The sequence below is a fragment of the Sorex fumeus genome, unplaced genomic scaffold (genome assembly GCF_029834395.1).
Source record: "Sorex fumeus unplaced genomic scaffold, SorFum_2.1 ptg000047l, whole genome shotgun sequence".
Taxonomy (NCBI): domain Eukaryota; kingdom Metazoa; phylum Chordata; class Mammalia; order Eulipotyphla; family Soricidae; genus Sorex; species Sorex fumeus.
This window is the reverse complement of record NW_026606104.1, coordinates 52,450,037-52,473,731: the sequence shown is the minus strand read 5'-3', so window position 1 is coordinate 52,473,731 and position 23,695 is coordinate 52,450,037. Positions and strand designations below refer to the sequence as shown.

Sequence of the window (23,695 nt, the reverse complement as noted above, 5' to 3'; positions counted from 1 at the left end):
ACAGAAAGAACATTGAGGCGGCAAAACATACATTGTTTCTTTACAGGCCAGTAATTTTGGCCTCCAGAGAGAAGATACAAAACCAAGACTGAAACCTTTCACAAGCTACAAGCACTTGGATTTGCATCCCAAAGACCAATCTGCTAGAGCTTGGAATCTACATCCCAAAGACAAGTATCTGAGCTTTTCATCCCAAAGACTAGCCGCCTAAGGCCGGGAATCTACATCCCAAAGATCAGGCCTGGCTAGCACCTGAGACTACTGAGAGAAAAGGGAAACTGCTTCTTACAATACACTGAAATTATTTACTGAAGGCAGTTGACGGGGAGAAATGTTCAGCCTCATCCAAACTAGTCAGGACACACGGGAAAGCAGCTGCTAGGGCAGACTCTCATTTAGCAGATCGACTCACCCTAGAACGGAATCCCCTGGGTGTGTTTCTCCTCTCCTTGTCCAACAAACATATAAGCATACATAATATAAATCATTTTGTATAGACACAGTAAGAAATACCTTAAGCTTATAGAATTGCTCTCCTGGGGCCATCTCAATCTCAGACTACAGTGCTCAGGCCAGATAGTCTTTCCTTTTCCTAGCAGGGTCCTAGTCTCGTCATTACTTTTGGATCATGACAGCATTTGCCTCTGATCAAACTCTTAACCTATAGTTAAGGATTGTGGCACCTTGACCTGGCCCATCTCAATGCCAGGGTAGCACATAATTTACCGGCTTGCCCTGGTTCCATCCAGTCCCGCGTCGGGACCCTGCTTTTGGGGGTGCTAGGAAGTGAGGGCAACTGAGAAAGCAGATGCCTGGGAGTGAATAATATTCAAAGCCAATTAAATCCTAAGTTACAAAACATAATATTGTCTTCCTGTATCTATACAAAAAGGACATTGCATTAAAGTAAACTATTCAAAAGACATAAGGAGAGGAGAAAGGCAATATTAACTTACAGTACAAGTTCAGTGTCCTAGAAGGATGAGACCTTACAAATTGGTTGGGGAAGAGAGCACAAAGAAGTAGCTACAAACATAGTAATGGTAATGACTTGGGACCACTGTGATGGGTGCAACCCAACAAACCTAAGCTTCTTGTACTCCAACAATCAGTACAAGCAAACAGCACCTGATCCATACAAGGTCAGATCCGAACACCTGAAGAACCTGCCGTCAGTTCTCATCAATACACTGACTTAGCTCTTCACACGCTACCTGTCTGAATGCAAGGTTTTGTCCCAATGAAAAACCAGCAGGACTGTACTACTGTTTGAGAAGGGAGACATCCACAACATTGGCAACTATTGCCCGATCTGCCTGTTGTCTGTCATCTACAAGCTGTTCACTCAAGTCATCCTGAATAGGGTTAGCAGAACACTAGATGAAGGACAACCATGCAAGCAAACTGGGTTTCGCAAAGGATTCAGCTGGATTGACCATATCCACATGATAACCAAGCTCATTGAGGTTTCTCGGGAGTTCAAGATGCCACTCTGTCTAATGTTCATTGATTGAAAGAAAGCCTTCGATTCTGTTGAGACTGAAGTGGTCATCCAAGCCCTAGCCAAACAGGGCGTTCAAACTCAATACATCAGGATCCTCCGTGAGCTGTATGATGGATTCACTACCAGGATCTCACCATTCTACAAGGAAGTGATCATCCATGTCAAGAGAGGGGTTCGGCAGGGTGATACCATTTCACTGAAACTCTTCAGTGCCACCCTCAAGAATGTCATGCGACAACTGGAATGGGAAGGAATGGGAGTGAAGATAGACGGTTGGCAATTACACCACCTCCTCTTTGCTGATGACATCGTTCTAATAACACCAAACATTAGCCAAGTGGCACAAATGCTGGCTGACTTCGACCGTGAGTGTGCAAAGGTCAGACTACAGCTGAATCTTACGAAAACAATGTTTATGAGAAACAGCCTCGTTCCTGACGGTCCATTCGCTCTCAACAAAACAAACATCTCTGAATGCAACAGTTATGTGTACCTAGGTCGAGAAGTCAACATGATGAATGACCTGGCACCTGAATTGCGCAGGAGGAAGAGAACAGCTTAGAACGCCTTCAAGAGCGCTGAAGAAATAGTTAAGACAGCGAAGAACCTCCGGCTCTGGGCACATCTCTTCGATTCCACTGTTCTTCCTGCATTAACATATGCCTCAGAGATCTGGGCCCTACGAAAACAGGATGAGAACGCTATTCAGGTCTCCCAAAGAGGAATCGAAAGAGCTATGCTTGGAGTATCACACTTCACTCAAGTGGGAAAAAGAATCCGGAGTTCTGACCTCTGTCGACGATCAAGAATCAGGGACGCTGTCTCATTTGCCAAGGCGTTGAAAATCAGATGGGCTGGACACGGTAAAGAGATCTGGAGACGACCACTGGACTAGAGCCATTCCTGACTGGATTCCACAGGATGTCAAAATACCGCGTGGCTGCCCACCTACAAGATGGTCAGAATTCTTCATCAATACCCTGAACGATCGGTTTGAGGCTCTTCGTGTTCCTAGAGCAAGCAGATGCCATTGGGCTACACTAGCACATGACAGGGACGAATGGCGAAGTTACTGGCTTCCGCTCGAGCAAATCAATGAGTAACGGGATGTCAAGTGATCAAGTGGGGAATTCTAGGGATTGATTGAACTCAGGCCTCTTGCAGAGCTTGAGCCATTTCTCTAGCCCAGGAAACACTTGTTTTTAAAAAAGACAAAACTAAAGTGGCAACAGTGGAAATCAGAAGCATTCTGCATTGTCTTTTGCCACTTTGTCATCTTTTTTTTTTTTTTTTTTGCTTTTTGGGTCACACCTGGCAATGCACAGGGGTTACTCCTGGCTCTGCACTCAGGAGTTACTCCTGGCGGTGCTCAGGGGACCATATGGGATGCTGGGAATCGAACCCGGGTCGGCTGCGTGCAAGGCAAACGCCCTACCTGCTGTGCTATCTCTCCAGCCCATCCACTTTGTCTTTTTAGGAGGAAAAGTGGAAAATATATAATTTCCTCAACACTGAAAAAAGTGCATAGTTACCCTTAAAATATATTAAAAATTTTTTTTTTGTCTCAGACATTGCTTGAAATACATTAGGTCTGTTCTTAAAGATAAATTACTTAAAGCATATCTCTATATAGGGAGAATATAGTGTATCTTAAGACAGGCTGTTTACTTTTACCATTGCTTTTGCTATAAAGTTGAGTCTTTATTAGGGCATTTCTTAGTTTGCCTGTGTGTTGACCAGTGGTACTATGTATACTCAAGTCCAGAGAGGTGATGATTTAGGTTCCCTGTATTGAACCTGCCTGTAGTTTCCCTGTAGTTTGGAAAAAATGTCTACTAGATTTTGTTTATGAGATTTGTAACTTTGGTTATAAATTCAGTGACTGAAAAAAGAGTATAAAATAGTGATTTTGAGTAGTTAATGAACTGAACAAATGAAGGCCAGAGACCCCAGGACCAGAGAGATAACTCAAAAGACTGAACACATACATTGCATGTGGGAGGCCTGGCTTTGATCCTTGCACTGCACGGTCCCTGAAGGACAGAGGCAGGATTAGACCTTGAGTATTGCTGGGTGTGGCCTCAAAACAAACAAACAAAAAAGAAAAGTGAGTGAAGACCAAAAAAACTGACTAGGCCAGCATGGAGGGACATTTTCACCTGGGTGGCAGTTACCCTCATGATACTCATCCATCCATCTAAAATAAGACCTCTGTACTCCCTTCTCAATATCCCCTACCAGCAGCCCAGGAACTGCCAGGACCATGCAGAGGTAATGCTTTCTGGACAGGTTAGTTGGGCTGGAGTAGAATTTTGCTTCAGCTCTTAGGAACAAAAAAAGAATTGATTTGAGATAACTTATGGCTCCCATGATGTGTTCTCTCTCCTTCAGTCTCTTTCAGAGAGTCAAGGGATCAAAGGCAATCATGTAGTTGGTTTCTGCCACTGTGGTAAATTGGATTTATTGTACTTTATTGTACTTTAGCTTCTTAACTCTAAGATGGGAATAGGTTGGCTTGCTCTTTTTCGTAATTAAAAAGACATTGAGGGAAAAAGTCTAGCACCTTGTACTTACATTATATCTCATCCTAGAAGTGGTGCTTGCTCAGTGTATATTTTTTCCAGGGGCTAAGGAAATCATTTCATATTCAAGATCTGGGACTGGAAAAAACTCAACAGGCTAGGTAGAGTACATACTTTGCATGGGGAAACTGAGTTTAATCTCTTACCTCTGTATGGTCCCACAAGCACTGCTGGGAGTGGCTCCAGAGTTCTGCTAAATATGGCCCCCAGAACAACAATTGTTTTTAAATTTTATTTTTATAAAGATCACAATAATTCATTACATTCAATATTTCAACACCAGTCCCACCACCATTACACCTTCCTACCACCATTATTTTGAATTTTCCTACCACCACCCAAGCCTGCCCCAAAGACAGATGCTAAGTAATTTATTTTGTATTGCTTGTTAGGAATAATCTGCTAAAAATGATCCAGAAACAGGGTGGGAGCAATAGTACAGCGGGTAGGGCGTTTGCCTTGCACGCAGCCGACCCGGCTTCGATTCTCAGCAACCCATATGGTCCTCTGAGCACTGCCAGGAGTAATTCCTGAGTGCAAAGCCAGGAGGATAAAAAGCCTGTGCATCACCAGGTGTGACCCAAAAAGAAAAAAAAATTATACAAAAAAGTTTCCTTAGAGGAAAATGTGAAAATTGTTGTATCTCATCTTGGAGCCGTTAGGCCCCTGTATAAGAGATCACTAACATGTTGTTACAGGTTGAGCCTGGTGTGCTAATGCCAAACACAGTAACAACAAAAGTCTCCAATGGAGATGTTACTGGGCCCGCTCGAACAAATCTACAAACAATGGGAGGGCTAATACATATATATACATATATATAGCACTGTAGCACTGCCCTCCCATTGTTCATTGATTTGCTCAAGCGGGCACCAGTAACATCTCCATTGTGAGACTTGTTACTGTGTTTGCGTTTGGCATATCAAATATGCCATGGGGAGCTTGCCAGGCTCTGCTGTGTGGGCAGGATACTCTTAGGAGCTTGCCAGGCTCTCCAAGAGGGACGGAGGAATCGGTCGGCCACATGCAAGGCAAACACCCTACCCACTCTGCTATCGCTCCAGTGATATATATATGTGTGTGTGTGTATATATATATATCATATATATTTATATACATATATATTTTAAATCAAGACATATATATATATAATTTTTTAAGTCAAGATTGATTGCCTTCTACTTTACACCCCATCAGTTGTAATGTGCTGCCCTTGGTGTATAAGTGGCGTAAAGTGTGAGATAATACATGGCTGTGAAAGAGACCACACACTCCAGGAATTAAAATATTAGGGCGTTTGCCTTGCATCCGGCCAACCCAACCGACCTGGGTTCAATTCCTTTGCCCCTCTGGAGAGCCCGACAAGCTACAGAGAGTATCTCGCCTGCAGGACAAAGCCTGGCAAGCTACCTGTGATGTATTCGACATGCCAAACACAGTAACAAGAAGTCTCACAATGGAGACGTTACTGGGCCCACTCGAGCAAATCGATGAACAACAGGAGAACAGTGCAACAGGGTGCTGGAACTGGAGTTAAAATTTTAACTGGATGGTAACTTTTGGGTCTGGAGGCATCTCTGCAGTGTGTTGTTCTCTTCTGAGATTTGTTTGTGAGTCTCTGGATCATAGCTGTTACTGAGCCTACATGGCGCCCAGAGGCATTTTGTAGGTGTGACTGCCAGGTACCTGGAAGCATCAGGAGATAGGGAGAGGGCTCCCAACTCCATGCAAGCCTGGAGGTTTCAGTCACAAAACCCAATTCTTGATGTGGGGATTGGATGACGGAGATCAGGCTAATGGCTTAGTGGCTCAGGAAGTGCCCAGGGTGTTTCCCAAGCACTAAATCCTGCTGCCATGCATATACCGAGATCATCCTGACTGACCTGTGGTCCGGATTTCTCAGCTAGGGAAAAATTAAAACTTGGAAATTTTTTTCGGGGGGTGCAGGGTAGACATATCAGGCAGTGTTCAGGGATTACTCCCAGCTCTGTGCTGAGGAATCACTCCTGGCAGCGCTCAGGGAACTCTGTGTTGTGCCAAGTATTGAAACCAGGTTGACCACGTTGCAAGGCAAAAGTACAATCTCTTTGGCCAGGAAAGAGTAAACTTCGGGAAAAAATGATAACTTGGCATTTGGATCCATGTGGTAAGGGAATTCTGGGCTAAATGGCCTATGCTTGAAAACAGTATGATGTTTCCAAACACTTTGCCTTCATTTTTGCTTTTCATCTGACTTCTCTACCCCTTGCTGCGGAGTGGTGACACTGTGGTGACAACTGCTCACACCTGTCATGGGCTCTTGCTTTTTGTGAATTTACTTCTCCCAGGCGGTTCTCTTCTTCACAGCTTGTGAAGGTGCATGGAGGCTCTGGGGTGAATGAGGAGGAATTGGGGTCTCATTACTGTGGCTTCCTGGTCATGTGGATAATCTATGATTTAAAATAATTTTTACTTTGTAAAACTCAGTGCAATTTTGGTCACAGAGATGAGCCATAGTTGTGTCGATTCTAAGTGTCTTTTTTCTAGAATAGGGGTCCCCAAGGGGGAAAGGGTGGAAGGTGGCTCAGAGACAGTGGGAAGAACGTTTCAGATTTTGGATTTACATTTACTCTTGGGCTCAGCCATATTTAGATTCTTGCTCGGAATGTGTTATATAAAATATACATAAACATTAGTTTATTACTTTATGTAGATACGTTATAAATAAAGCTCAGGTAAAACCTCAACCAATTACTGAAACTCTCTGGGGTTTTTCTTTATTTGGGGGCCACACCTGGCAGTGCTCGGGGCTTATTCTTGGCTCTGCACTGAGGGATCACTCCTGGCAGGATTGCAGGACCACATGGGGTGCTGGGTATCGAATGTGGGTCAGCTGCGTGCAAAGCAAATGCCCTGTCTCTCCCGTCCCATCTAGTCAATGGTTTTGATCTTCAGAAATGGTATTTATCATGGTATAACAACATATAATCTGTGGGGGAGGCATAGCTGCTTCCGGTTTTTACTACGGGTGCACAAGAATTAATTGGAGACTTCTCTTGCTTCTCATTTTCACCCATAAGTAATTTCTCTACCCGCAGGGGACTTTTGTTCTTTCCAGGCTGTGTCCTGTGTCTCCTTCCAGAGGAACTGCACTTACAGAGAGCAGTATGCACAGAGACGTGTTCATTACGAGCTCGTTTACCACACACGGCTGCACCTTTTTCCTCCTAGCATTAAAGCATAGAACATGTTCTGTGTAGCCAGCTGCCTTATTATTTCAGTTGGCTACTTAACATTCCATTGCGTGCATATACCAAAATTGATCGAATCAGCCCTCTCACTGGTGTTAATATTATTTCTCATCTTTTAGTCTTAAACTAAAAGATGCACAGCGGTAAGACGTTCGCCTTACAAGCGGCCAACATGGCCGACCCGAGTTCGATTCCTCCGCCCTTCTCGGAGAGCCCGGCAAGCTACCGAGAGTATTCGATATGCCAGACACAGTAACAACAAAGTCTCCAATGGAGACGTTACTGGGCCCGCCCGAGCAAATCGACGATCAACGGGAGGGCCTTTACCTTTACCTTTACCTTTAGTCTTAAACATGTAACGGTGTTGCACACATAATTTTGGCAAATGTTTTGGATAAATTCTTTGCTATGGGAATGTTGAATCAAAAGGCTGTTGAGTCAAAAGGGTGTGTATCAAAAATGTATTTAAAATACACTTACGGGGGCTGGAGCAATAGCACAGTGGGTGGGGCGTTTGCCTTGCTCGAGGCTGACCTGGGTTTGATCTCCAGCATCCCATATGATCCCCTGAGCACCGCCAGGAGTAATTCCTGAGTGCATGAGCCAGGAGTAACCCCAGTGCATCGTCAGATGTGACCCAAAAGGCAATGTAAATAAATAAATAAATACAATACAATACATTTATGGGCCAGAGAGATAGCTCACTGGGCTGAACACACACTTGGCATGCTGGAGGCCTGAGTTCAGTTCCCAGCACTTCAGTATCCCCGCCAAGACCTCTATCTGAGCACAGAACAGGGAGTAGCCCCTGAGCACTGCCAGTTGTGGTCTTAGAAACAAAAACATCACAAATGTACAATGCATAGTATCATTGTGATTTCATTTTTTAGATCATTTTTTTTTCTTTTTGGGTCACACCCTGCAATGCACAGCAGTTACTCCTGGCTTTGCACTCAGGAATTACTCCTGGCGTTGCTTGGGGAACCATATGGGATCTTGGGAATTGAACAGGGGTCGGCCGTGTGCAAGGCAAATGCCGTACCTGCTGTACTATCACTCCAGCCCCTCAGATCACTTTTTAAATATCAATGTTTGTGCTTTTTATCCTTTTCCTTCCCTGCTATTCCTTCAGCTTCTGAGACTTTCTTCAGCCGTTTGTCATCCAGACAGAGTAGTTGAGAAAGTTTCTGAGGTTTAAATTATGGAAGGCATAATTGTCACCTCCTAAGATTGCTTTCCAGGGTGATCCTGCAAATGCCTTTAAGAATTCTCTTTGGGGGACTAGAGCAATATTAGAGTGGGCAGAGTGTTTGCCTTGCACACGGCCAACCCAGATTTGATCCCTGAGCCAGGAGTAAGCCCTGAGCACTGCTGGGTGTGGCTCAAAAATAAAAAAGGAAAAAAAATTAAAAAGGAATTCTATTTGGAGGGGCTGTAGAGAGAGTATAGAGGGAAAGGTGATTGCGTTCCATGTAGCTGACCTCAGTTTGACCCCAGCATCCCATATGGTGTCCTGGGCATGGCCAGGAGTAATCCCTAAGCACAGAACCAGGAGTAACTCCTGCACATATCTGTGTGTGACCCCAAAACAGAAACAAGAATTATATTTAGAGACTGGACAAATAGTATTATGGGTAAGGCTCTTGCCTTGTATGTGGCAAACCTGGATTCAATCAATCCCTGGTCCCTCGAGCCCTGCCAGGAGTGATTGCTCAGCACAGAGCCAGGAAATAAGCCATAAGCACCACCAGTATGGCCTATAGCAAAAAAATAATAATAATAATTTTGTTGAAGCCAGAGACACAGCTCAAAGGTCTGAACACAGGCACCCTGAGTGAGCTCGGCCAGGGGCAACCCTATCCCGTCCACCCAAACCGGCAGAGCTGGGAGTAGCTCTCAAATCCCATTAGGTGTGACCAAAATAACCCAAAAAGAACTCCATTTGTGCCTTAACCCTTTCCATATTGTTCCTTTTTTGCAGTGTTGTTTTCTGGCCCCACGTGGCCTCTTGCTCCACAGGCAGTAGTACCAGGAGGTGCCGGCAGGTGGCAGGAAGGGCACCTTGAGCACCTCTGGCCTTAAAGCAGTCTGTCCCAAGGCCCCTGGATCTGTCCCTGGCCCAGCAGATCAAGTTCTCTAGAGCAGCCTTGAGATTGGCTCCAAGAGGCCACATCCCCAGAGTGACAGCCTGGGACCGCCTTCCCCTCCAGGAGGAACTAGTCAGAATTTACATACCATGGCCTGGGATGACACTGGTTTCCTTAATTGCAGGGCTCTACTTCCTGTCTACTTTAGCCAAATCTCCCACACCCTTCCTATGAACTAGGAGGGCCCAGGACAGGCTTACTCACCACCCTCTACTCCACCCACTCGGCCATGGTCACAGCCAGAGGTTTGAGAAGGCAGGCCTAGGGCAAAATGCTAGCGTTATTTGGGGGCAGGAACCCCCACAGATCAGCTGGGGCAGAGTTCAGGCTGATGGCAGCCCCAGATCGGACCTGTTTTTCTGTTGCTAACTCACTGATAGGAGCCTGCCCCCCACTGCCTTCCAGCAAGAGCCTTGCCCTTCAGTGTAGGACAAACCTGGGTCTTCCAGAGACTTGGAGAGGAGGAAGCAGACGTTTGCTGGTGAGAAGAGGGAGGACGAGGCTATGGCAGTGAGTAAATGACCTCTTCCCAGCCATCCTCTGGGGTGTTGGCAGTCCTGGGAAGGGGCAACCCTGCAGACCCACAGCTCTCCTATGTCTACTCTTTAGGACCCCAGATTCTTTCTATGGTGCTGCCAGCCCCAATGACAACTCCTGCTTGCAAGGCAAGGTATGCCAGTGTTTGGGCTTGAGAGTTTCTTTTGCTGGTGGGGGGCAGGGGGGGAGGACAGTGGCACGGGCAGAATGATAGCACAGTGGGTAGGGCATTTGCCTTGCATGCGGCCAACCCAGGTTCTGTCCCCAGCATCCCATATGGTTCCCTAAGCACCCCCAGGAATAATTCCTAAGTGCAAAGCCAGGAGTAACCCCCGAGTATTGCTGGGTGTGACCGAAAAGTCAAAAAAGAAAAAAGAGGTGTTTTTTTTGTTTGTTTTGCTTTTGGGGTCACACCCAGCAATGCTCGGGGATGACTCCTGGCTCTTCACTCAGGAATTACTCCTGGCGGTGCTCAGGGGACCATATGGGATGCTGGGAATCGAACCCAGGTCAGCTGCATGCAAGGCAAACGCCCTACCTGCTTGTGCTATCGCTCCAGCCCCGAAAAAAGAGTTTTGGGGACAGCTGGGTCTCCTCACTGGCCAAGTGGATAGGACATGGCTGGGGGGAACTTCACCCATCTGGGAGGCTCCTTCCCTAGTCATCCTGCACCCAAGGGAGGTTTACTTGTCTCTGGGACAGAATTTGGGGGAGACTCAGGGTGAGGCTGGGGGTGGGGAAGGGATGGAAGGAGGCCAGGCTGCTATCTAGCCAGGTTGCTAATTTCCCAACCATCTGGAATTTACAAACTCCCCAGTTTCCCCAGCAGCGGCTCAGCTCCTGTAACCAGGAAACCCTGAGGAGGAAGAGCCGGCAGGGCAGCCACCTGTAGCCCGCTCTCCTCCCCCCCCTGCACCTTCTCCACAGGAGTTGCCTTCTCCACAGGAGTCCTGAGCTCCACAATGGCCCAGGGCCACCCAGCTACTTGAGCCCAAGCCTTGCCTGGCTTCCGTCACCACCATGGGAACTGATATGTCCTCTCAATCTCTCTAGAGGTGGCCAGGATCATCGTGTCCCTTTTTCAGGTGGGGAAGGAGCTTCCAGAGGGTGGTAGGGAGAACTTTGCAGTTGGAACCCACGTCATGGGAAAAAAATATCTTGGGCATTGGGCCTGGCAGCCTCCCAGTGCCTCTGCCCAGAAGCCAGATTGAGAAAGAGGCTGGGAGGGAGATTTCCAACCAGATGGCTGGTCCAGCCAGATCAAAGCTGCTGGGCAGCACAGGGGCAGTTTGGCTGACTCAGTCCTCTGGGAGTTCAGCCCCAGCAGGTGACCTCCGTTGGTGCCTATAAGTGGACCAGCAGGGCGAGGCAGCAGTCACAGCCAGTCTGGGCCCACAGCCCACCATAGTCTTATAGAATCCCTCCCCACTCCCCAAAAGCATAAGCAGCAGATGACCAGGAGTGAGCCCCAGCTGCCCGGTGGCCTGGGAGGAGCGGCGAGAGCACGCCTCTTCTTCCAGGCCACCCCTCCAGACTAGGGGCCTTCATGTTCCATGGCATCATGCAGAGGGGACTCGGGAGTGGTCATTCCTGCTGCCACATTTAAAGGACCCATGGGTATGTTGTAAACCTGAGAGGACTGAGGGCAGGGCTTAGGCACCCCCACCGACTCCCTTCCACTCAGGGTTCTCTGAGTCACTGCACATATGTCCCACAATGTCCCTGTTCATGTCCTCTACCCAAGGCTCAGCCCGTGTCATTTGTGGGACCTGGGACAAGCCACTGGACACTGCCAATGCTGAGAATGAACTGCACACCATATGTGGTGCTGGGGATTGAACTGGGTCAACTGTGTGCAAAGCATGTGACTTAATCCCTGTACTGTCTGGATGCAAATATAGAGTTTGGGGGATTTTGTTTTTTGGGGGATTTTGTTTGTTTTTCTCTCTTTTGGGCCACACCTGGCAATGCTCCGGGTTACTACTGGTTCTATGCTCAGGAATTACTCCTAGTGGCTCTTCAGAGACCATACAGGGTGCCAGGGATCAAACCTGAGTTGGCAATACAAGACAAGTACCCTACTTGCCGTATTATTTCTCCAGCCCCTACAGTTCTTAACTGGGAAAACTTCTAAATTTTTAAGGCAACCTTTTTGTGTGTCGGCCCAATCTCTCAAGAAGCCTGGAAGCCACATGAGGCTCCAGAAGGGCATGCCACAGGCTTGGGGAGTGACACTGGCTAGAATCTCCTTCACAGAACCTCTGAACAGCCTGCCCTGAATTGGTTCAGGGGAGGGTGAAGAGCCTGACACCCAGGGAAGTGGCCTGTGTGGCTCCAACCTGCCACAGGTGCCCTACCAAAGTAGTATCCTCCCTTTCCTCCGATTGGGTCACACCCAGCGATGCTCAGGCTGGATTTACTCCTGGCTCTGCACTCAGTAATCACTCCTGGTTGTGTTTGGCAGACCATATGGAGTGTTGGGGAATCAAATGTGGGTCAGCTGTGTGCACGGCGAGCACCCTGCCTGCTGTACTATCATTTCAGCCCTGCAAAAGTAGTTTCTTTAAAAAAAAAAAAAAAAACCTGTTCAGGCTGAAAGCCCTGGAGCATATGCTTTGAATATTCAAGACTGGATTCGGTTCAGTCCCCAAAAGTGCAGGAGCATCACTGGGTGTGACTCAAAACCCAAAAGCTACCCAGAGCTTCATGAACAGTAGGGCCAAATGGAATCTAACTACCAAGGTGACTTTTTCCATGTTTCCTGCTGATACTGCGTGTGAGGGGATCACCCGGCAGCCTTTTTCAGTTAAAATCTTGAACATTTGTTGATTCTTTTTATTCCCCATCTCATCCCCAAGCAGCACGCCCTCCCTGGCCTCGCCTTGCGTGAGGGAGAAAGCAGAAGTGGCACGCAAAGGACAGTGAGCCCCAGAAGCCATGAATGACCTTTTAATGACCTTTGTGCCAGGCATAGGGCAGACCCCTAAGACCCGTAATCTCATGGGCCCCCCCTCAATCCTCGGCCCCAAGATAGGTGTTACCCCCACTCACAGATGAGGAAACAGACCCAGATGGGGAGTCAGCCCCCTGCCCCTGGGGCTGTTGATGGCTGAGCTGCCTGTGGAATTTGGACCAGGGCCACTGGCCACCTGTTTACTCTACCACCATGAGGCTGAGTAGAGGTTTCCTGACTTTCTACACGGGCGCTGGAAATCAGCAGTCAAGCCGCAATCACTTTTCATGGCTTGGCTGAAAATGTCTGCAGGCCAGCAACCAGTTCACAGGCCAGCACTTGAAAACCACTCATCTGGAGGCTTGCATGTGGCTGGTCATCCCCAGCACGGCATGGTCCCCTGGGCACTGCTGGACCAATAGCCAGGCAACACCCAGGAGGAATTCCAGCACCAGTGGGTGTGGCCAAATCCCTCCCAAAACAAATTACTGCTCTAGGGCTCAAACACACCTGGGAGGTACCACTGGAATAGCAACCCCCCCCCCCCCCCCCCCCCGCACACACACACACTCTTTCCACCTATCTCATCCTTTCCCATCTTTCACTCTAGTCTCAACCAGCAGCCCGACCCCAGTGCCATCCCTCCCCACAGTGCAGCCCCAGGACCCAAGCCTTTTCATCCTTCTGCTGAGTCCCATCCCCACCTCCGCCCCCATGTGTCCTGGCCACCTCTCTCCAGCCCAGACCAAGGCCTCAGGAAGTAAGCTGCGGGGACTCAGACCCCTTCCTTCCAAGCAAGTCATCAGCAGGCAGGTCCAGACAGCTAAGACCAGCATGTCTTCAAAGGGCTCACACTGTACTTTATTGATGTGTTAAGGGCGACAGAGACTTTCTGCTTGAACATTTCACACCCGCGTGTGTGTCCCCCAGCCTCGGTGAAGGGGGCCGTGGCTCCAAGTACAGGGGAAGGGAGAATGGGCAGACAGAGATGGGTTATTAAGAAGCATCTTGCTTACTAACATGAAGCCTCGTGCCCAGGAGAGGGCGCTGTCGAGGCCTCATTGGCTTAGAGAGGGGCCCTTGCAGCAGGGCAGGCACACGGTGCCCAACAAGCCAGCTAAGGCTGGCATCCCAGGGACAGGACGGGGTGGAGGGAGGGGGTCTCGCACGGGGCCCCCAACCCAGGCCTCTGCTCCCCGCCCCCCCGCCTCCCTCCCCGTCCTCTGAGAGAAAGGTGGGTTTGGGCTTCAGCCACAGACTGACGGCCGTTACCGGCAGCGTCTCCTTAAACTACAGAGATACAATGTGCATCAACAGGGTGATCGTCCCTGGCCCGCACCCGCTCGGGCAGACAGCGAGGGGCGCCGCGTAGGCCAGAGCCAATCCTACAGTATCTTTGGTTTGTGGGTTCCCTTCCCGACTTGAAAGCTCCCTGCATGCTGTCCGCAGGGTGGGCCTCGGGGCTTGGCGCGGGCCTGGGGAGGCCCCAGGGGCCACCAGCGCAGCTTACTCAGCGAGGTGTGGGCACTTGTACGAGATGATCTCGGCCGCCAGCTGCTGGGGGTCCAGGAGCTGCGGGAAGCGCCCCATCACCGCCTCCACCAGGTGTTGGGGGAAGACACCGCACAGCTTGGTGTACACACTGGCTCGCTCCTTGGCCAGGCTGCCCACCCCGGCCCACGAGCCCCTGTCGACCCCTGGGCCCGGCGTGGGGGACTCCTGTAGCACGGGGGTGGGGGGCGGCAGCTGGTAGGGCTCCGACCAGTATTCTCGAGGCGGAAAGGCGGCCGGTGGGGGGGCATAGTCGGCAGGGACACTGAAGTGGCCAGTGCCCACGGGCCGTCTAAAGGCGGAGAACGCCGAGGGGGCCGGCGGCTCAGCCCCATAGGGGCTGTACCCTAGGTACGGGCCCCGCGGTGGGCCTGGCTCCCCAGAGCTGCCTCCACGCCCCACCCACAGTTCCGACATCTGGCTCTCCAGGGAACCGATGCCGGAGTCCAGGCAGTCCTGGGAGGTGTACTGGAGCGAGTCCAGCGTCTGCGGGACCCAGTCCGTGGGCCCATAGCTGCCCCCGCTGGGCGCGAGGCTCCTGCTGGGTGGGGCGAAGGTCTGTGTCAGACCCTCCCGGTGGGGCCCTGGGGGTGCCTGGACCCCCACCTTCTTCCCGTCCTCACGCTCTGTGGACAGAGAGCTGGGTCGGGATGAAGGGGAGGGCCGGCGGCCGCCCTTGTCCTTGACCGTAGCTCGCGGGGGTACGAGGAGGGCGTTGGCACGCAGCTCATCGGCCACGGAGCGCTGGGGGCGGCTGGGCCGCTCGGGGTGGAAGAACCGGCACTTGATCCCATAGGTGCACTTCCTCCCTGGAAGGGAACGCGGGGGGTCTGAGCAGGAGGAGGGTGGGGAGGGGCAGCCCCCAGGACGCAGGCAGCAGGGACAGGCTCCGTGGGAAGGAAGGAAGGAGGCGGGAGGGAGGCGCTCACCATAGGGACAGGGTTGCTTCCGGTGCTCCGCCGGGAGTGGCTTCTTCCGCAGGAAATTGTCCAGGCTTGGCCCATGGCGGCCCAAGGGGTCATCGGGGGGCATGAACCTGCAGAAGTGGAGGACATCAGGGAGGATGTCCCCCTGCTGAGGGGGCAGGGTGGGATGGCCAGTGGGAAGGCGGAAGGGCCTGACGACAGGGTGGCCACGTGTCGGGGGCTGGGCACCAGAGCTGCAGGCTGCCAAGAGCTGCCCCTGGGCACCCGGGGGTGGCTTGGGACCACTGACCACTACCATCTGGCCACTACCACCCTGGGCGCCCAGATGAAATCCCCGCCTTCCCCACGCCACCTCCCCGCTGGTCGTCCACGCACTTGTCGTTGACGAAGGAGTACATGAGCAGCCGCTCCTCGATGAAGCGCTTCCACTCCTGCCGCTCGCCCTGCAGGTCGCGGTAGGTGTCGTTGGAGACCACCACCCCGTCGGACTCGTAGGCCAGCTTGACGATGAAGCGGTCGTCGTAGCACACCACCCGCTTGCCCCCGACGCGCCGCGAGGGCGTGAACACCAGGATCTTCTTCTTCTCCAGCTCCCGCAGGATGTGCTGGTCTGGGTGGGGTGGGGTGGGGGGCAGAGGCCAGGGCACGAGTTAGGACTCAAGGCTGGAGTCAGCCCAGGGCGCTGACTCCAGGCCCACGGGAACCGGCTCTGCCCGGACACTCCACTGCCAGCCCCTCACCTGCAGTTAGCGCCGGGGTGCCCTGGCAGGTCCCGCTCAGCAGGGGAGCCTGCTGCAAAGCCGGCGCCCCTCCATCTCCCTCAGATTTCAGGTCTGCTGAGCTAGGGGTGCAGCCGCCCTGCCCATCCCTAAGGGTATGTGGCTGGGCCCAGGGGTGGAGGATGTCCTGGCTTTCCCCTGCATTGTCAAGACACTTGAGCTCACCGAGGGACAGAAATTCGGTCTTTACCCCCAGGAGTTCGCTCTGGGCATCTAGGCTGTCCTGTGGTGGTGGGGAGGCCGGGGCATGTCCAGGTCCCAGTGGTGGCCCTGTCACTGGGGCTGTGGACAGGGCCCCGTGGGTCTGAGGACAGAGCCAGTGCCTGGAGGCTGAGGCCAAACACAGCGACTCCAGCAGCAACTGTCAGCAGGGACGTGGGGTGCAGCCAAAGCCAGAAAAGAGGTGCTGGACCAGCAGCCTGGGCAGTCGCCAGAGGGACAGGAGAAGCTGCTCACCTGTGATGGGCACGTCCGGCCTCGGCTGCTCCTTCCTCCAGGATGGGACGAACACTGTGATGTCCGCGTGGCCCCGCTCCAGGAACCAGTTCACCGCCAGCAGGATGCCCCGGCAGGAGAAGACCTCCTTGTTCCCGTGGCTGGGGTGAGAGGAGGGGCAGGTCAGACAGGCCTGATGCCTGGGGGGCTCAGCCCGTGCTCCCCCAGCCCGCCCTGCTGCTCTGCATGGCACTCGTCCACCTGGCCTACCGGGATGGCCCGACCCGATGACAGGGACTTTCCCTGCGCTCCCATCTCCCGTCAGAGAGGAGCCGCCCAGGAATCCGGCAGCACCGCTGGGGGGTGGGGGGGTGGGGGAGAGGGTGTTGGGCCCTTGCAACACACCTGGGGGTGGGGAAAGGCGTAGGGAGACTCTGGTTCCTGCCTCGCCCGGGTGCCAGGGCTGGGGACACACGGCCACATGGCCACAGGCGGACTGAGTCACCACCCACCCCTCCCGCTCTGGCTGCCGCCCTGGAGTCCAGGGGATTAAAGTCCAGCCTGCAAAACCCAGGGCCAGGGCCGGAGGAGGACAAGGGGCCCTCACCAGCGGTGACAGAACAGGGATGGGCGGGGACATGGGCTCAGGAGCCTGTCAGTGTGAAAGGGAAAGGACTTGGCACTTCCTCCCAAGACAGCAGATTCCCCCAAACATGGGCCCCGCCCTGTCTGCTGCTCTGCGCTGACCCCTCCCCAGAGGAGCAGGGCCAACACCCCAGCATTGCTGGGAGGCCTTAGGAGGGCTCTCTGTAAAACGAGCTCAAAGTCTACAAACTCCTCAGAGGGCCCTCGGCCTCTCTTCCTGGGTGCTGGAGGCACCAGGTAGGGAGGCGGTGGCAACTGGTTTCCTGGGAGGGAGGGGCGCTGGCAGGTGTCTTGCTGGGGGGGGGGTCCCTCCCCCGCAGCCCCAGCCTCGTACACACCCCCGGTTGGTACAACTCAGACTGATTTGGCAAAATGAACAGAATCAACGTTACGCAAAAGAGTCAAGTCCAATGCCGACCACATCCTGTGGCTGACTATGGGGTGTGAGGCGGGAAGAGGGTGTGGGGCTACGGGACAGCTAGGGGCAGTGAGGCTGGGCGGACGGGCAGGGGGGCGGGGGTGTGGTACGGTGGGGGCAGCAGGGTCTGAGGATCTCTGAATTGTTGGGGAGGCAAAGTCCAGCCCGAAAGGCCAAGTGCTTCCATCCGTGGAGAGCCTGGCCTGGAGGAAACCGAGCACTGGGCACCCAGATCTGTGTCCTGCAAGCAGGGTAGGGAGGAAGGAACACCTTCAAGGCCTGCCTGCCCCACCTCCCCCCTTCTGCAGGAGAAACCCGTGACCACAGCAAGGTGCTCAGGCTCATAGGAGGGGAGGGGACAGGACACCCTTCTCCGCAGGGATGCCCAAAGCCCTTGCCAACCTGCCACAGGGACAGTGCGGGGACAGTGCAGGTGAGTGGGAGTCTGCTCTGTCCATGGGGGTGCAGCACCCGTGCACTCCAGGCTGCTCCTCAGAGAACTTGTACGGAAAGGGAAGTCCAGCTCCCCGTGTCTGCTCAAGGCGCCCAGCGCGGCATCACAGACGGAGCTTGGACTGCAAGACCCTAGAAGCATCCGCATCCGGGAGAAGAGAACTCAGGGATTTGGGTTGGGCTTTGAGGGGAGGCAAGCCGTAAGCGGGAGAAAGCACGCGGCCAGCATGGTCTTCCTTCTCCTCGAGGACTCAAGGAACATGGCACCACCTCCTAGAAGCCTTTCCTGTTTGGTCTGTCTTCACAGTGCTCACAATCCCCCTATCTCTTCCCTCCATTCCCGGGCCCTCGGCTCTGCCTGCCTCCAGGGTACCATCTGTGCACTGCAGCCAGTCACTCCTCTGGGCACGTGAATGCCTGCACATGTCCAGCCTCAGCCAGCAGCTTCAGGCCCTAGGACTGCACGGGATGCCAGGATGTCGGGGGCATACCGCCGTATGATCTGGTCACCAGTGAGAGGCCATGGTCCCTAGGGACGCTATCCTAGAGCTGCGATGGGCTGTAGGTGCCCCGTCCCAGACACTGTGGTCCCTCTCTCTACGGCAGTCCCGCAAGGAGAGCGCCCAGGGATGCAGCTGGGAACCTGAGTCCCAAATAAGCCACATGACTGAATACAGCCTCACCAGTGCCCAGCTTCCAGGGCACTCCCTGAGCGGCAGGCAGAGCCTCGCTCTTGTTAGAGTCCCTCCAGGGGACAGTCCAGACCCTGCCCGCCCAGGACAGGAACACCTCCCTCCAGCCCACGTGAGCCTCTTGCTGCAGCTTGGAGGGCACGAAAGACAGAGGGGAGTTCCAGACCAGAGTCACAGGACAGCACACAGGGAGGGCACCTGCCTTGCTCTTGACCGACCTGGGTTCAATCCCCGGCATCCCATGTGGTTGGTCCCCATTAGGAGGGATCCCTGAGTACAGAGCCAGAAGGAAGCCCTGAGCACTGCCGGGTGTGGCCCCAAAACAAACTAAAAAGATAGAGGGAAGCCTCTCACAGCCCTACTGCAGTCCTATGGGCCTGGCAGCCCTCCCTCCCCCCTCCACCCCGCCCCTGCTATGGGCCAGCCAGATGGGGGAGAGGAGGTGCCGGTATCCAGGAGGTTCCAGCTCAGCCCACTCCTGCCAGGACAGAGGGCAGGTCCGGCCAGGCACACTGGATGAGTGAGAATATCTCCCCATCTGGGCCCAGCGCAGGGAGAAAAATTCCCTTAGAAGGAAACAGAGGTGAATTTCCCCACGATTTGCATATGATGGGGGCTGGCCCGCCTGCCAGGCAGAGGGGGGGAGGGGTGGCAGGGCAGGAACCCAGTAACAGCTGAGACAGGAAGTCTCGGGCTGGAATTCCCCTCCGGCTTGAGCCCCAGCTCAGAAACCCCCAACAGCTTTGCGCAAACTCTGGGGGCCACCCCCTGCACCGCGGCCCCTCCCCCCTCCCAGGCCCCTCCTCCTGCGGGATCAAAGCACACCCAGCACATGGCCCCCACCCCTCCCCAGAGGAAGGGGTCAGCATCCACCCCAGCTGGTGCCCTACGCACGGCCATGGACCCCAAACTCTCCAAACACAGAAGGCTTCCTCCACCTCCCAGCAAGCCTCGACCCATTCCAGAGGCTGGAGCAAGAGGCTCACAAGCCAGGTGCCCCGACCAGCCAGACAGCTGACTTGCCCGGCAGCCCAGGGCTGGAAACAAGCGAAGAGGCAAATCAGCTACGCTCCACCGGGGCCAGTCCTGGATTGCCTAGGGAGGCGCCCTTCCGGCCCCAGGTCGGGGTCTCCCCGTTCACACCCACAGGAACTTTTCCTGGTGAATGATCCACCCAAGCCCTGACTCACCAGCTGGCTGGAGGGACGGGGAGAAAGCAGCGCCAGAGGATGGGGCTCCCTGGGGTCGGCGACACCCCCTGGGAGCCCCGGCAGCATACTCTGGGGGCTGACCTGGGGAGCCCTTGAGGTCAGACCTGCCCAGGCGGTTCTGGCTCCCTGGAGAGACTCAAGTCCCCGCTTTCCCGAAGCTACTCTAAGGTCCCCAGGCCTGGAGCCAGATCTGGAGGCCACCGAGACTCCTCTGGAGCAGGGCCTGTTCCGTGGGCCCAGAGGCCGGCCACAGTCACAGGCCCTGTGGGGTTGGGGGCCAGTGCCGACTCCCTGGGGAGGCGGGGGTGCCATGTGTTCTGGGCACTCATGGCTCCAGTGGCCCCGGGCTCAGAGGAGGGGACAGGCTGGAGGCTGGACACACTGACCCTCCCACATGCCCATCTGCTGCCCAAGGCGGGAAGTGTTCATGCTCAGGGTGGCTCAGGAGCTGGGGCTGCAGCCCTCTCCCACTCAACAGGAGTGTGTCCCCACGCCAGTCCGGGAGCCCCAGTCTCAACCAAAACAGTCCCGATATGTGGCAAGGATAACAGTCGCTGCCTGACACACGGTGGGACCTCCAAAAAAAGCCCCTTCCTTCTCCTGGACACGGCGGTGGCCTTCCTGCCTGAGGTACCCGGTCGCCATTCCCGGCCACTGGCCACCATCTGGTACGTTTCTGGTGTGGATTTTGGGCAGTGCTCAGAAGTACTCCTAGCTGGGCGCTCAGGGGGTCAGTCCTGGTGGTGCTTGGGGGACCAGAGGCAGTGCCGGGGATCGAATTGGGGTCGGCAACATGGAAGGAAAGCGCTTTACCGTCTGCACAGATCTCTCCGGCCCTGTGCCAGGGCTTGAACCCAGGGACTTGCCCTTGCCAGACGGCTTTCTGCCACGGACCCACGTTCACAGCCCTCTGCAGGGTTTTGGCCACTGATGAGACACATACCTCATGGCCACGTTGCTCCCATCGATGACCACGGGTCTCAAGTCACTGCCGTCCTTGTCCTCTTCTGGGGGAGAGGGCTCCAGGGTGGGCACTTTGGGTGGACCTCCTCCCCGAGGGACCAGAGGGAGCTGTGGGCCAGGGTCTGGGGAGGCCTGGCGCTCACGCTCGGGCCGCTGACCCATGCTTCACCAGTTCACCCAGCACCGTGTTGGTGTCGGCCTGGACCCCCAGCTTCTGCAGGACGCTGTGGATCTCAGCAGAGGAGTAGCCCAGCTTCCGGAAAAAATCCACCTTCATCTGCATCTCCGTGGCCCATGCCTCGTCCGGGCTAGGCGCCGGGGCCGGCCGGGCGGTGCCTTGGCTGCTGTGGCCGTCTTCCAGTTCCCACAGACTCATGGCGGGGGTGTGGGGTCTTGGGGGAGGGGGGTGGGCCTTTCTCCACTGGCCACTCAGAGCTCAGACCTGGGCAAGGCACCTGCCACCGCTCCTGGGGGAGAAACCACAGGTCTTCAGGGTGCGGAAGGGCGCTCTCTGCAGCGGAGCGCGCGCAAGCAAAGCCATCACGCATTACTGCTCCCGTGAGCGCGCCGCAAAGTTCCCCCCAGCTAGCGATCGGCGTTTCCGTGAGCTCCGAGACGAACCCGAGCCACGCACGGCTAGCACAGCACGGAGAACTTGAGCTCGCGATCACGCAGCTGTTCCCGAGTGGCGCAAGGCTTTGAACTTGGGCCGAACGACTCCACCCCCAGCCCCCACGCCAAGTCCGGAGACCCAGAAACCCGGCGAGGCCTCGCAGGACCTCGGCGCGCCCCCACCGCCGCGGGCCGGGCGGGGCCAGGGAATCCCGGGTGGGACGTGGGCGCTCCGGGCCCGGGCCCGAGGTTCCGGGCCGGGCCAAGTTTCGGGGAGAAACGGCGGCCGAGAAAAGTTGCTGGGAAACTCTGCTGGGCCGCCGGTGGCGCGGCGGGGGGCCGATCCCGAGCCCCGCGCGCCCGGGGCGCCCCCCAACTCGGTGTAAGTCGGAGAGCCGGGGGCGGGGGTGTCCGACGGCCGGCGAGGCCGCCGGGGACCGGCCCCACGTCCCTCCCCTGCCGGAGGGGCCCCCCGGCACCCTCCCCTCCCCTCCCCGCCCCGCCGCGCGCCCCCGCGCCCCCCGCGCCGCCGCGCGCTCCTCACCGCGCCCGGCGCCACCCGCGGCCGGCGGCGTCTCCATGGGGCCGAGCCCGAGCCCGGGCCCGCAGCGCCTTTTCACGGCCGGGGCCGGGGGGCGGGAAGGCCGCGGAGCGCGATGCGGAAGCCCGGCAGGGGCGGAGCGGCCACCGCCCCTTCCTGCTCCGCCCCTGCCGGCCCGGCTCGCCGGCCCGGCTTCCCCCGGCGGGGGGCGCGCGCCCGCCCTGCCCAGGCGGACCCGCGGGACGGCAGCGCCCGGCCCGGGGCCGTCTCGCAGGGTGCCCGGGCAGGGCCCGGCAAGTCCCGCGACCCGAGACCGTTTGCGGAGTGCGTCCCGACCGACCGGGGCCCCGGGTGGCCCCCGTGCGCCGCTAAAGGCGGCCTGGCACAGCCGCGCGCTCGCCAGGTGACGGGCACAGGCGGGCCGCCCCCACGGCCAGGTACCTTCTTGAAATGACCTCGCCGCGAGCGAAATGCTGGCAGGCACAGCCAGCAAAGGACAGCGGCAGAAAAGCTGGCCAAGGACAGGCCAGTGCTCCCTGAGTATGATCACACCGTCAGCGGGCAGGCTGGTGTTCCCCGGAGTGCTCACACTCTGAGGACGCTAGGGCGTCCCTTCCCCTCCGGGGGCACCGCCGGGAGGATGCTTGTGAAGTTCCCGGGACAACCGGCTCTGGGCCCTCACAGCCTGCACACTCCAGCACCTGCCCGGGACCGCTGTGCGGGAACCTTGGAGAAAGTCAGAAAAGGCTTTCGCCCAGCTGATGGGGTGAGGCCAGGATGTCTCTTTCCGGAGTGCCAGATGCCACCTTTGCCGCTTCTGAAACCACCAGTGATCTAGGGGAAAGGGGAGACTTCTCGTGGGGGTGTGGCCTGGCACCTGCCCTCAACTCTGGGGGAGAGAGAGAGAGAGAGACAGAGACAGAGACAGAGACAGAGAGAGAGAGTACAAAGGAGCCCACAAGCTAGGAAGCAAAGCCCTGGCAGTGCCACCAGTGGGGAAGCTGAGATCCAGGCAGTCAAAGCACTCAAAAGTCATTCCTACATGTCACACAATCACTTCTGTCTCTCTTACTGCTGGCATGTTAGCACAAGCACCAGCATTATAAAATGGTTTCTTTGGTGAAAGCCACTGTGTGCATACACAACTTAAGCAATCATAATAGGGTAGCAAAATATCCATGGATTCATCTCATAACTTCAAACACGGACTCGGGCCAGTGAGATAGAACAGGGATCAAGGCACCTGTTCTCAACAGACCGGGGTTTGATCCCCGGCACCTGATATGGTCCCCCCCACCTCAACCCCCAGTCCCCAGTACCGAGGACTGCCAGGAGTCATCCCTAGGTGTGGCTTCATGCAAAGCAAAACAATATGCACGGAAAGAAGGGAAGGGCATGTAAAAAAAATAATTAAAAAGCCTGGAGCCCAAGTAATGGTACAGCAGGTGGGGCGCTTGCCTTGCATGAGCCTGTTTAAACACCAGTTCCGTTCCTGGTACCTCCCGGTCCCCTGAGC

The 23,695-nt window shown here is 55.1% G+C and overlaps 1 protein-coding gene across 1 annotated transcript; it reads right to left on the bottom strand.

The window, feature by feature from the left end:
- Positions 1-13,781: 13,781 nt before the first annotated feature.
- Positions 13,782-22,283, bottom strand: ZC3H12A (zinc finger CCCH-type containing 12A). Its single transcript, XM_056123248.1, is given in 7 exon segments — positions 13,782-15,313; positions 15,434-15,540; positions 15,806-16,040; positions 16,666-16,805; positions 21,007-21,173; positions 21,175-21,493; positions 22,183-22,283. Coding segments are annotated over 6 exon segments (1,731 nt in total). The 5' UTR covers positions 21,403-21,493; positions 22,183-22,283; the 3' UTR covers positions 13,782-14,459.
- Positions 22,284-23,695: the final 1,412 nt, after the last annotated feature.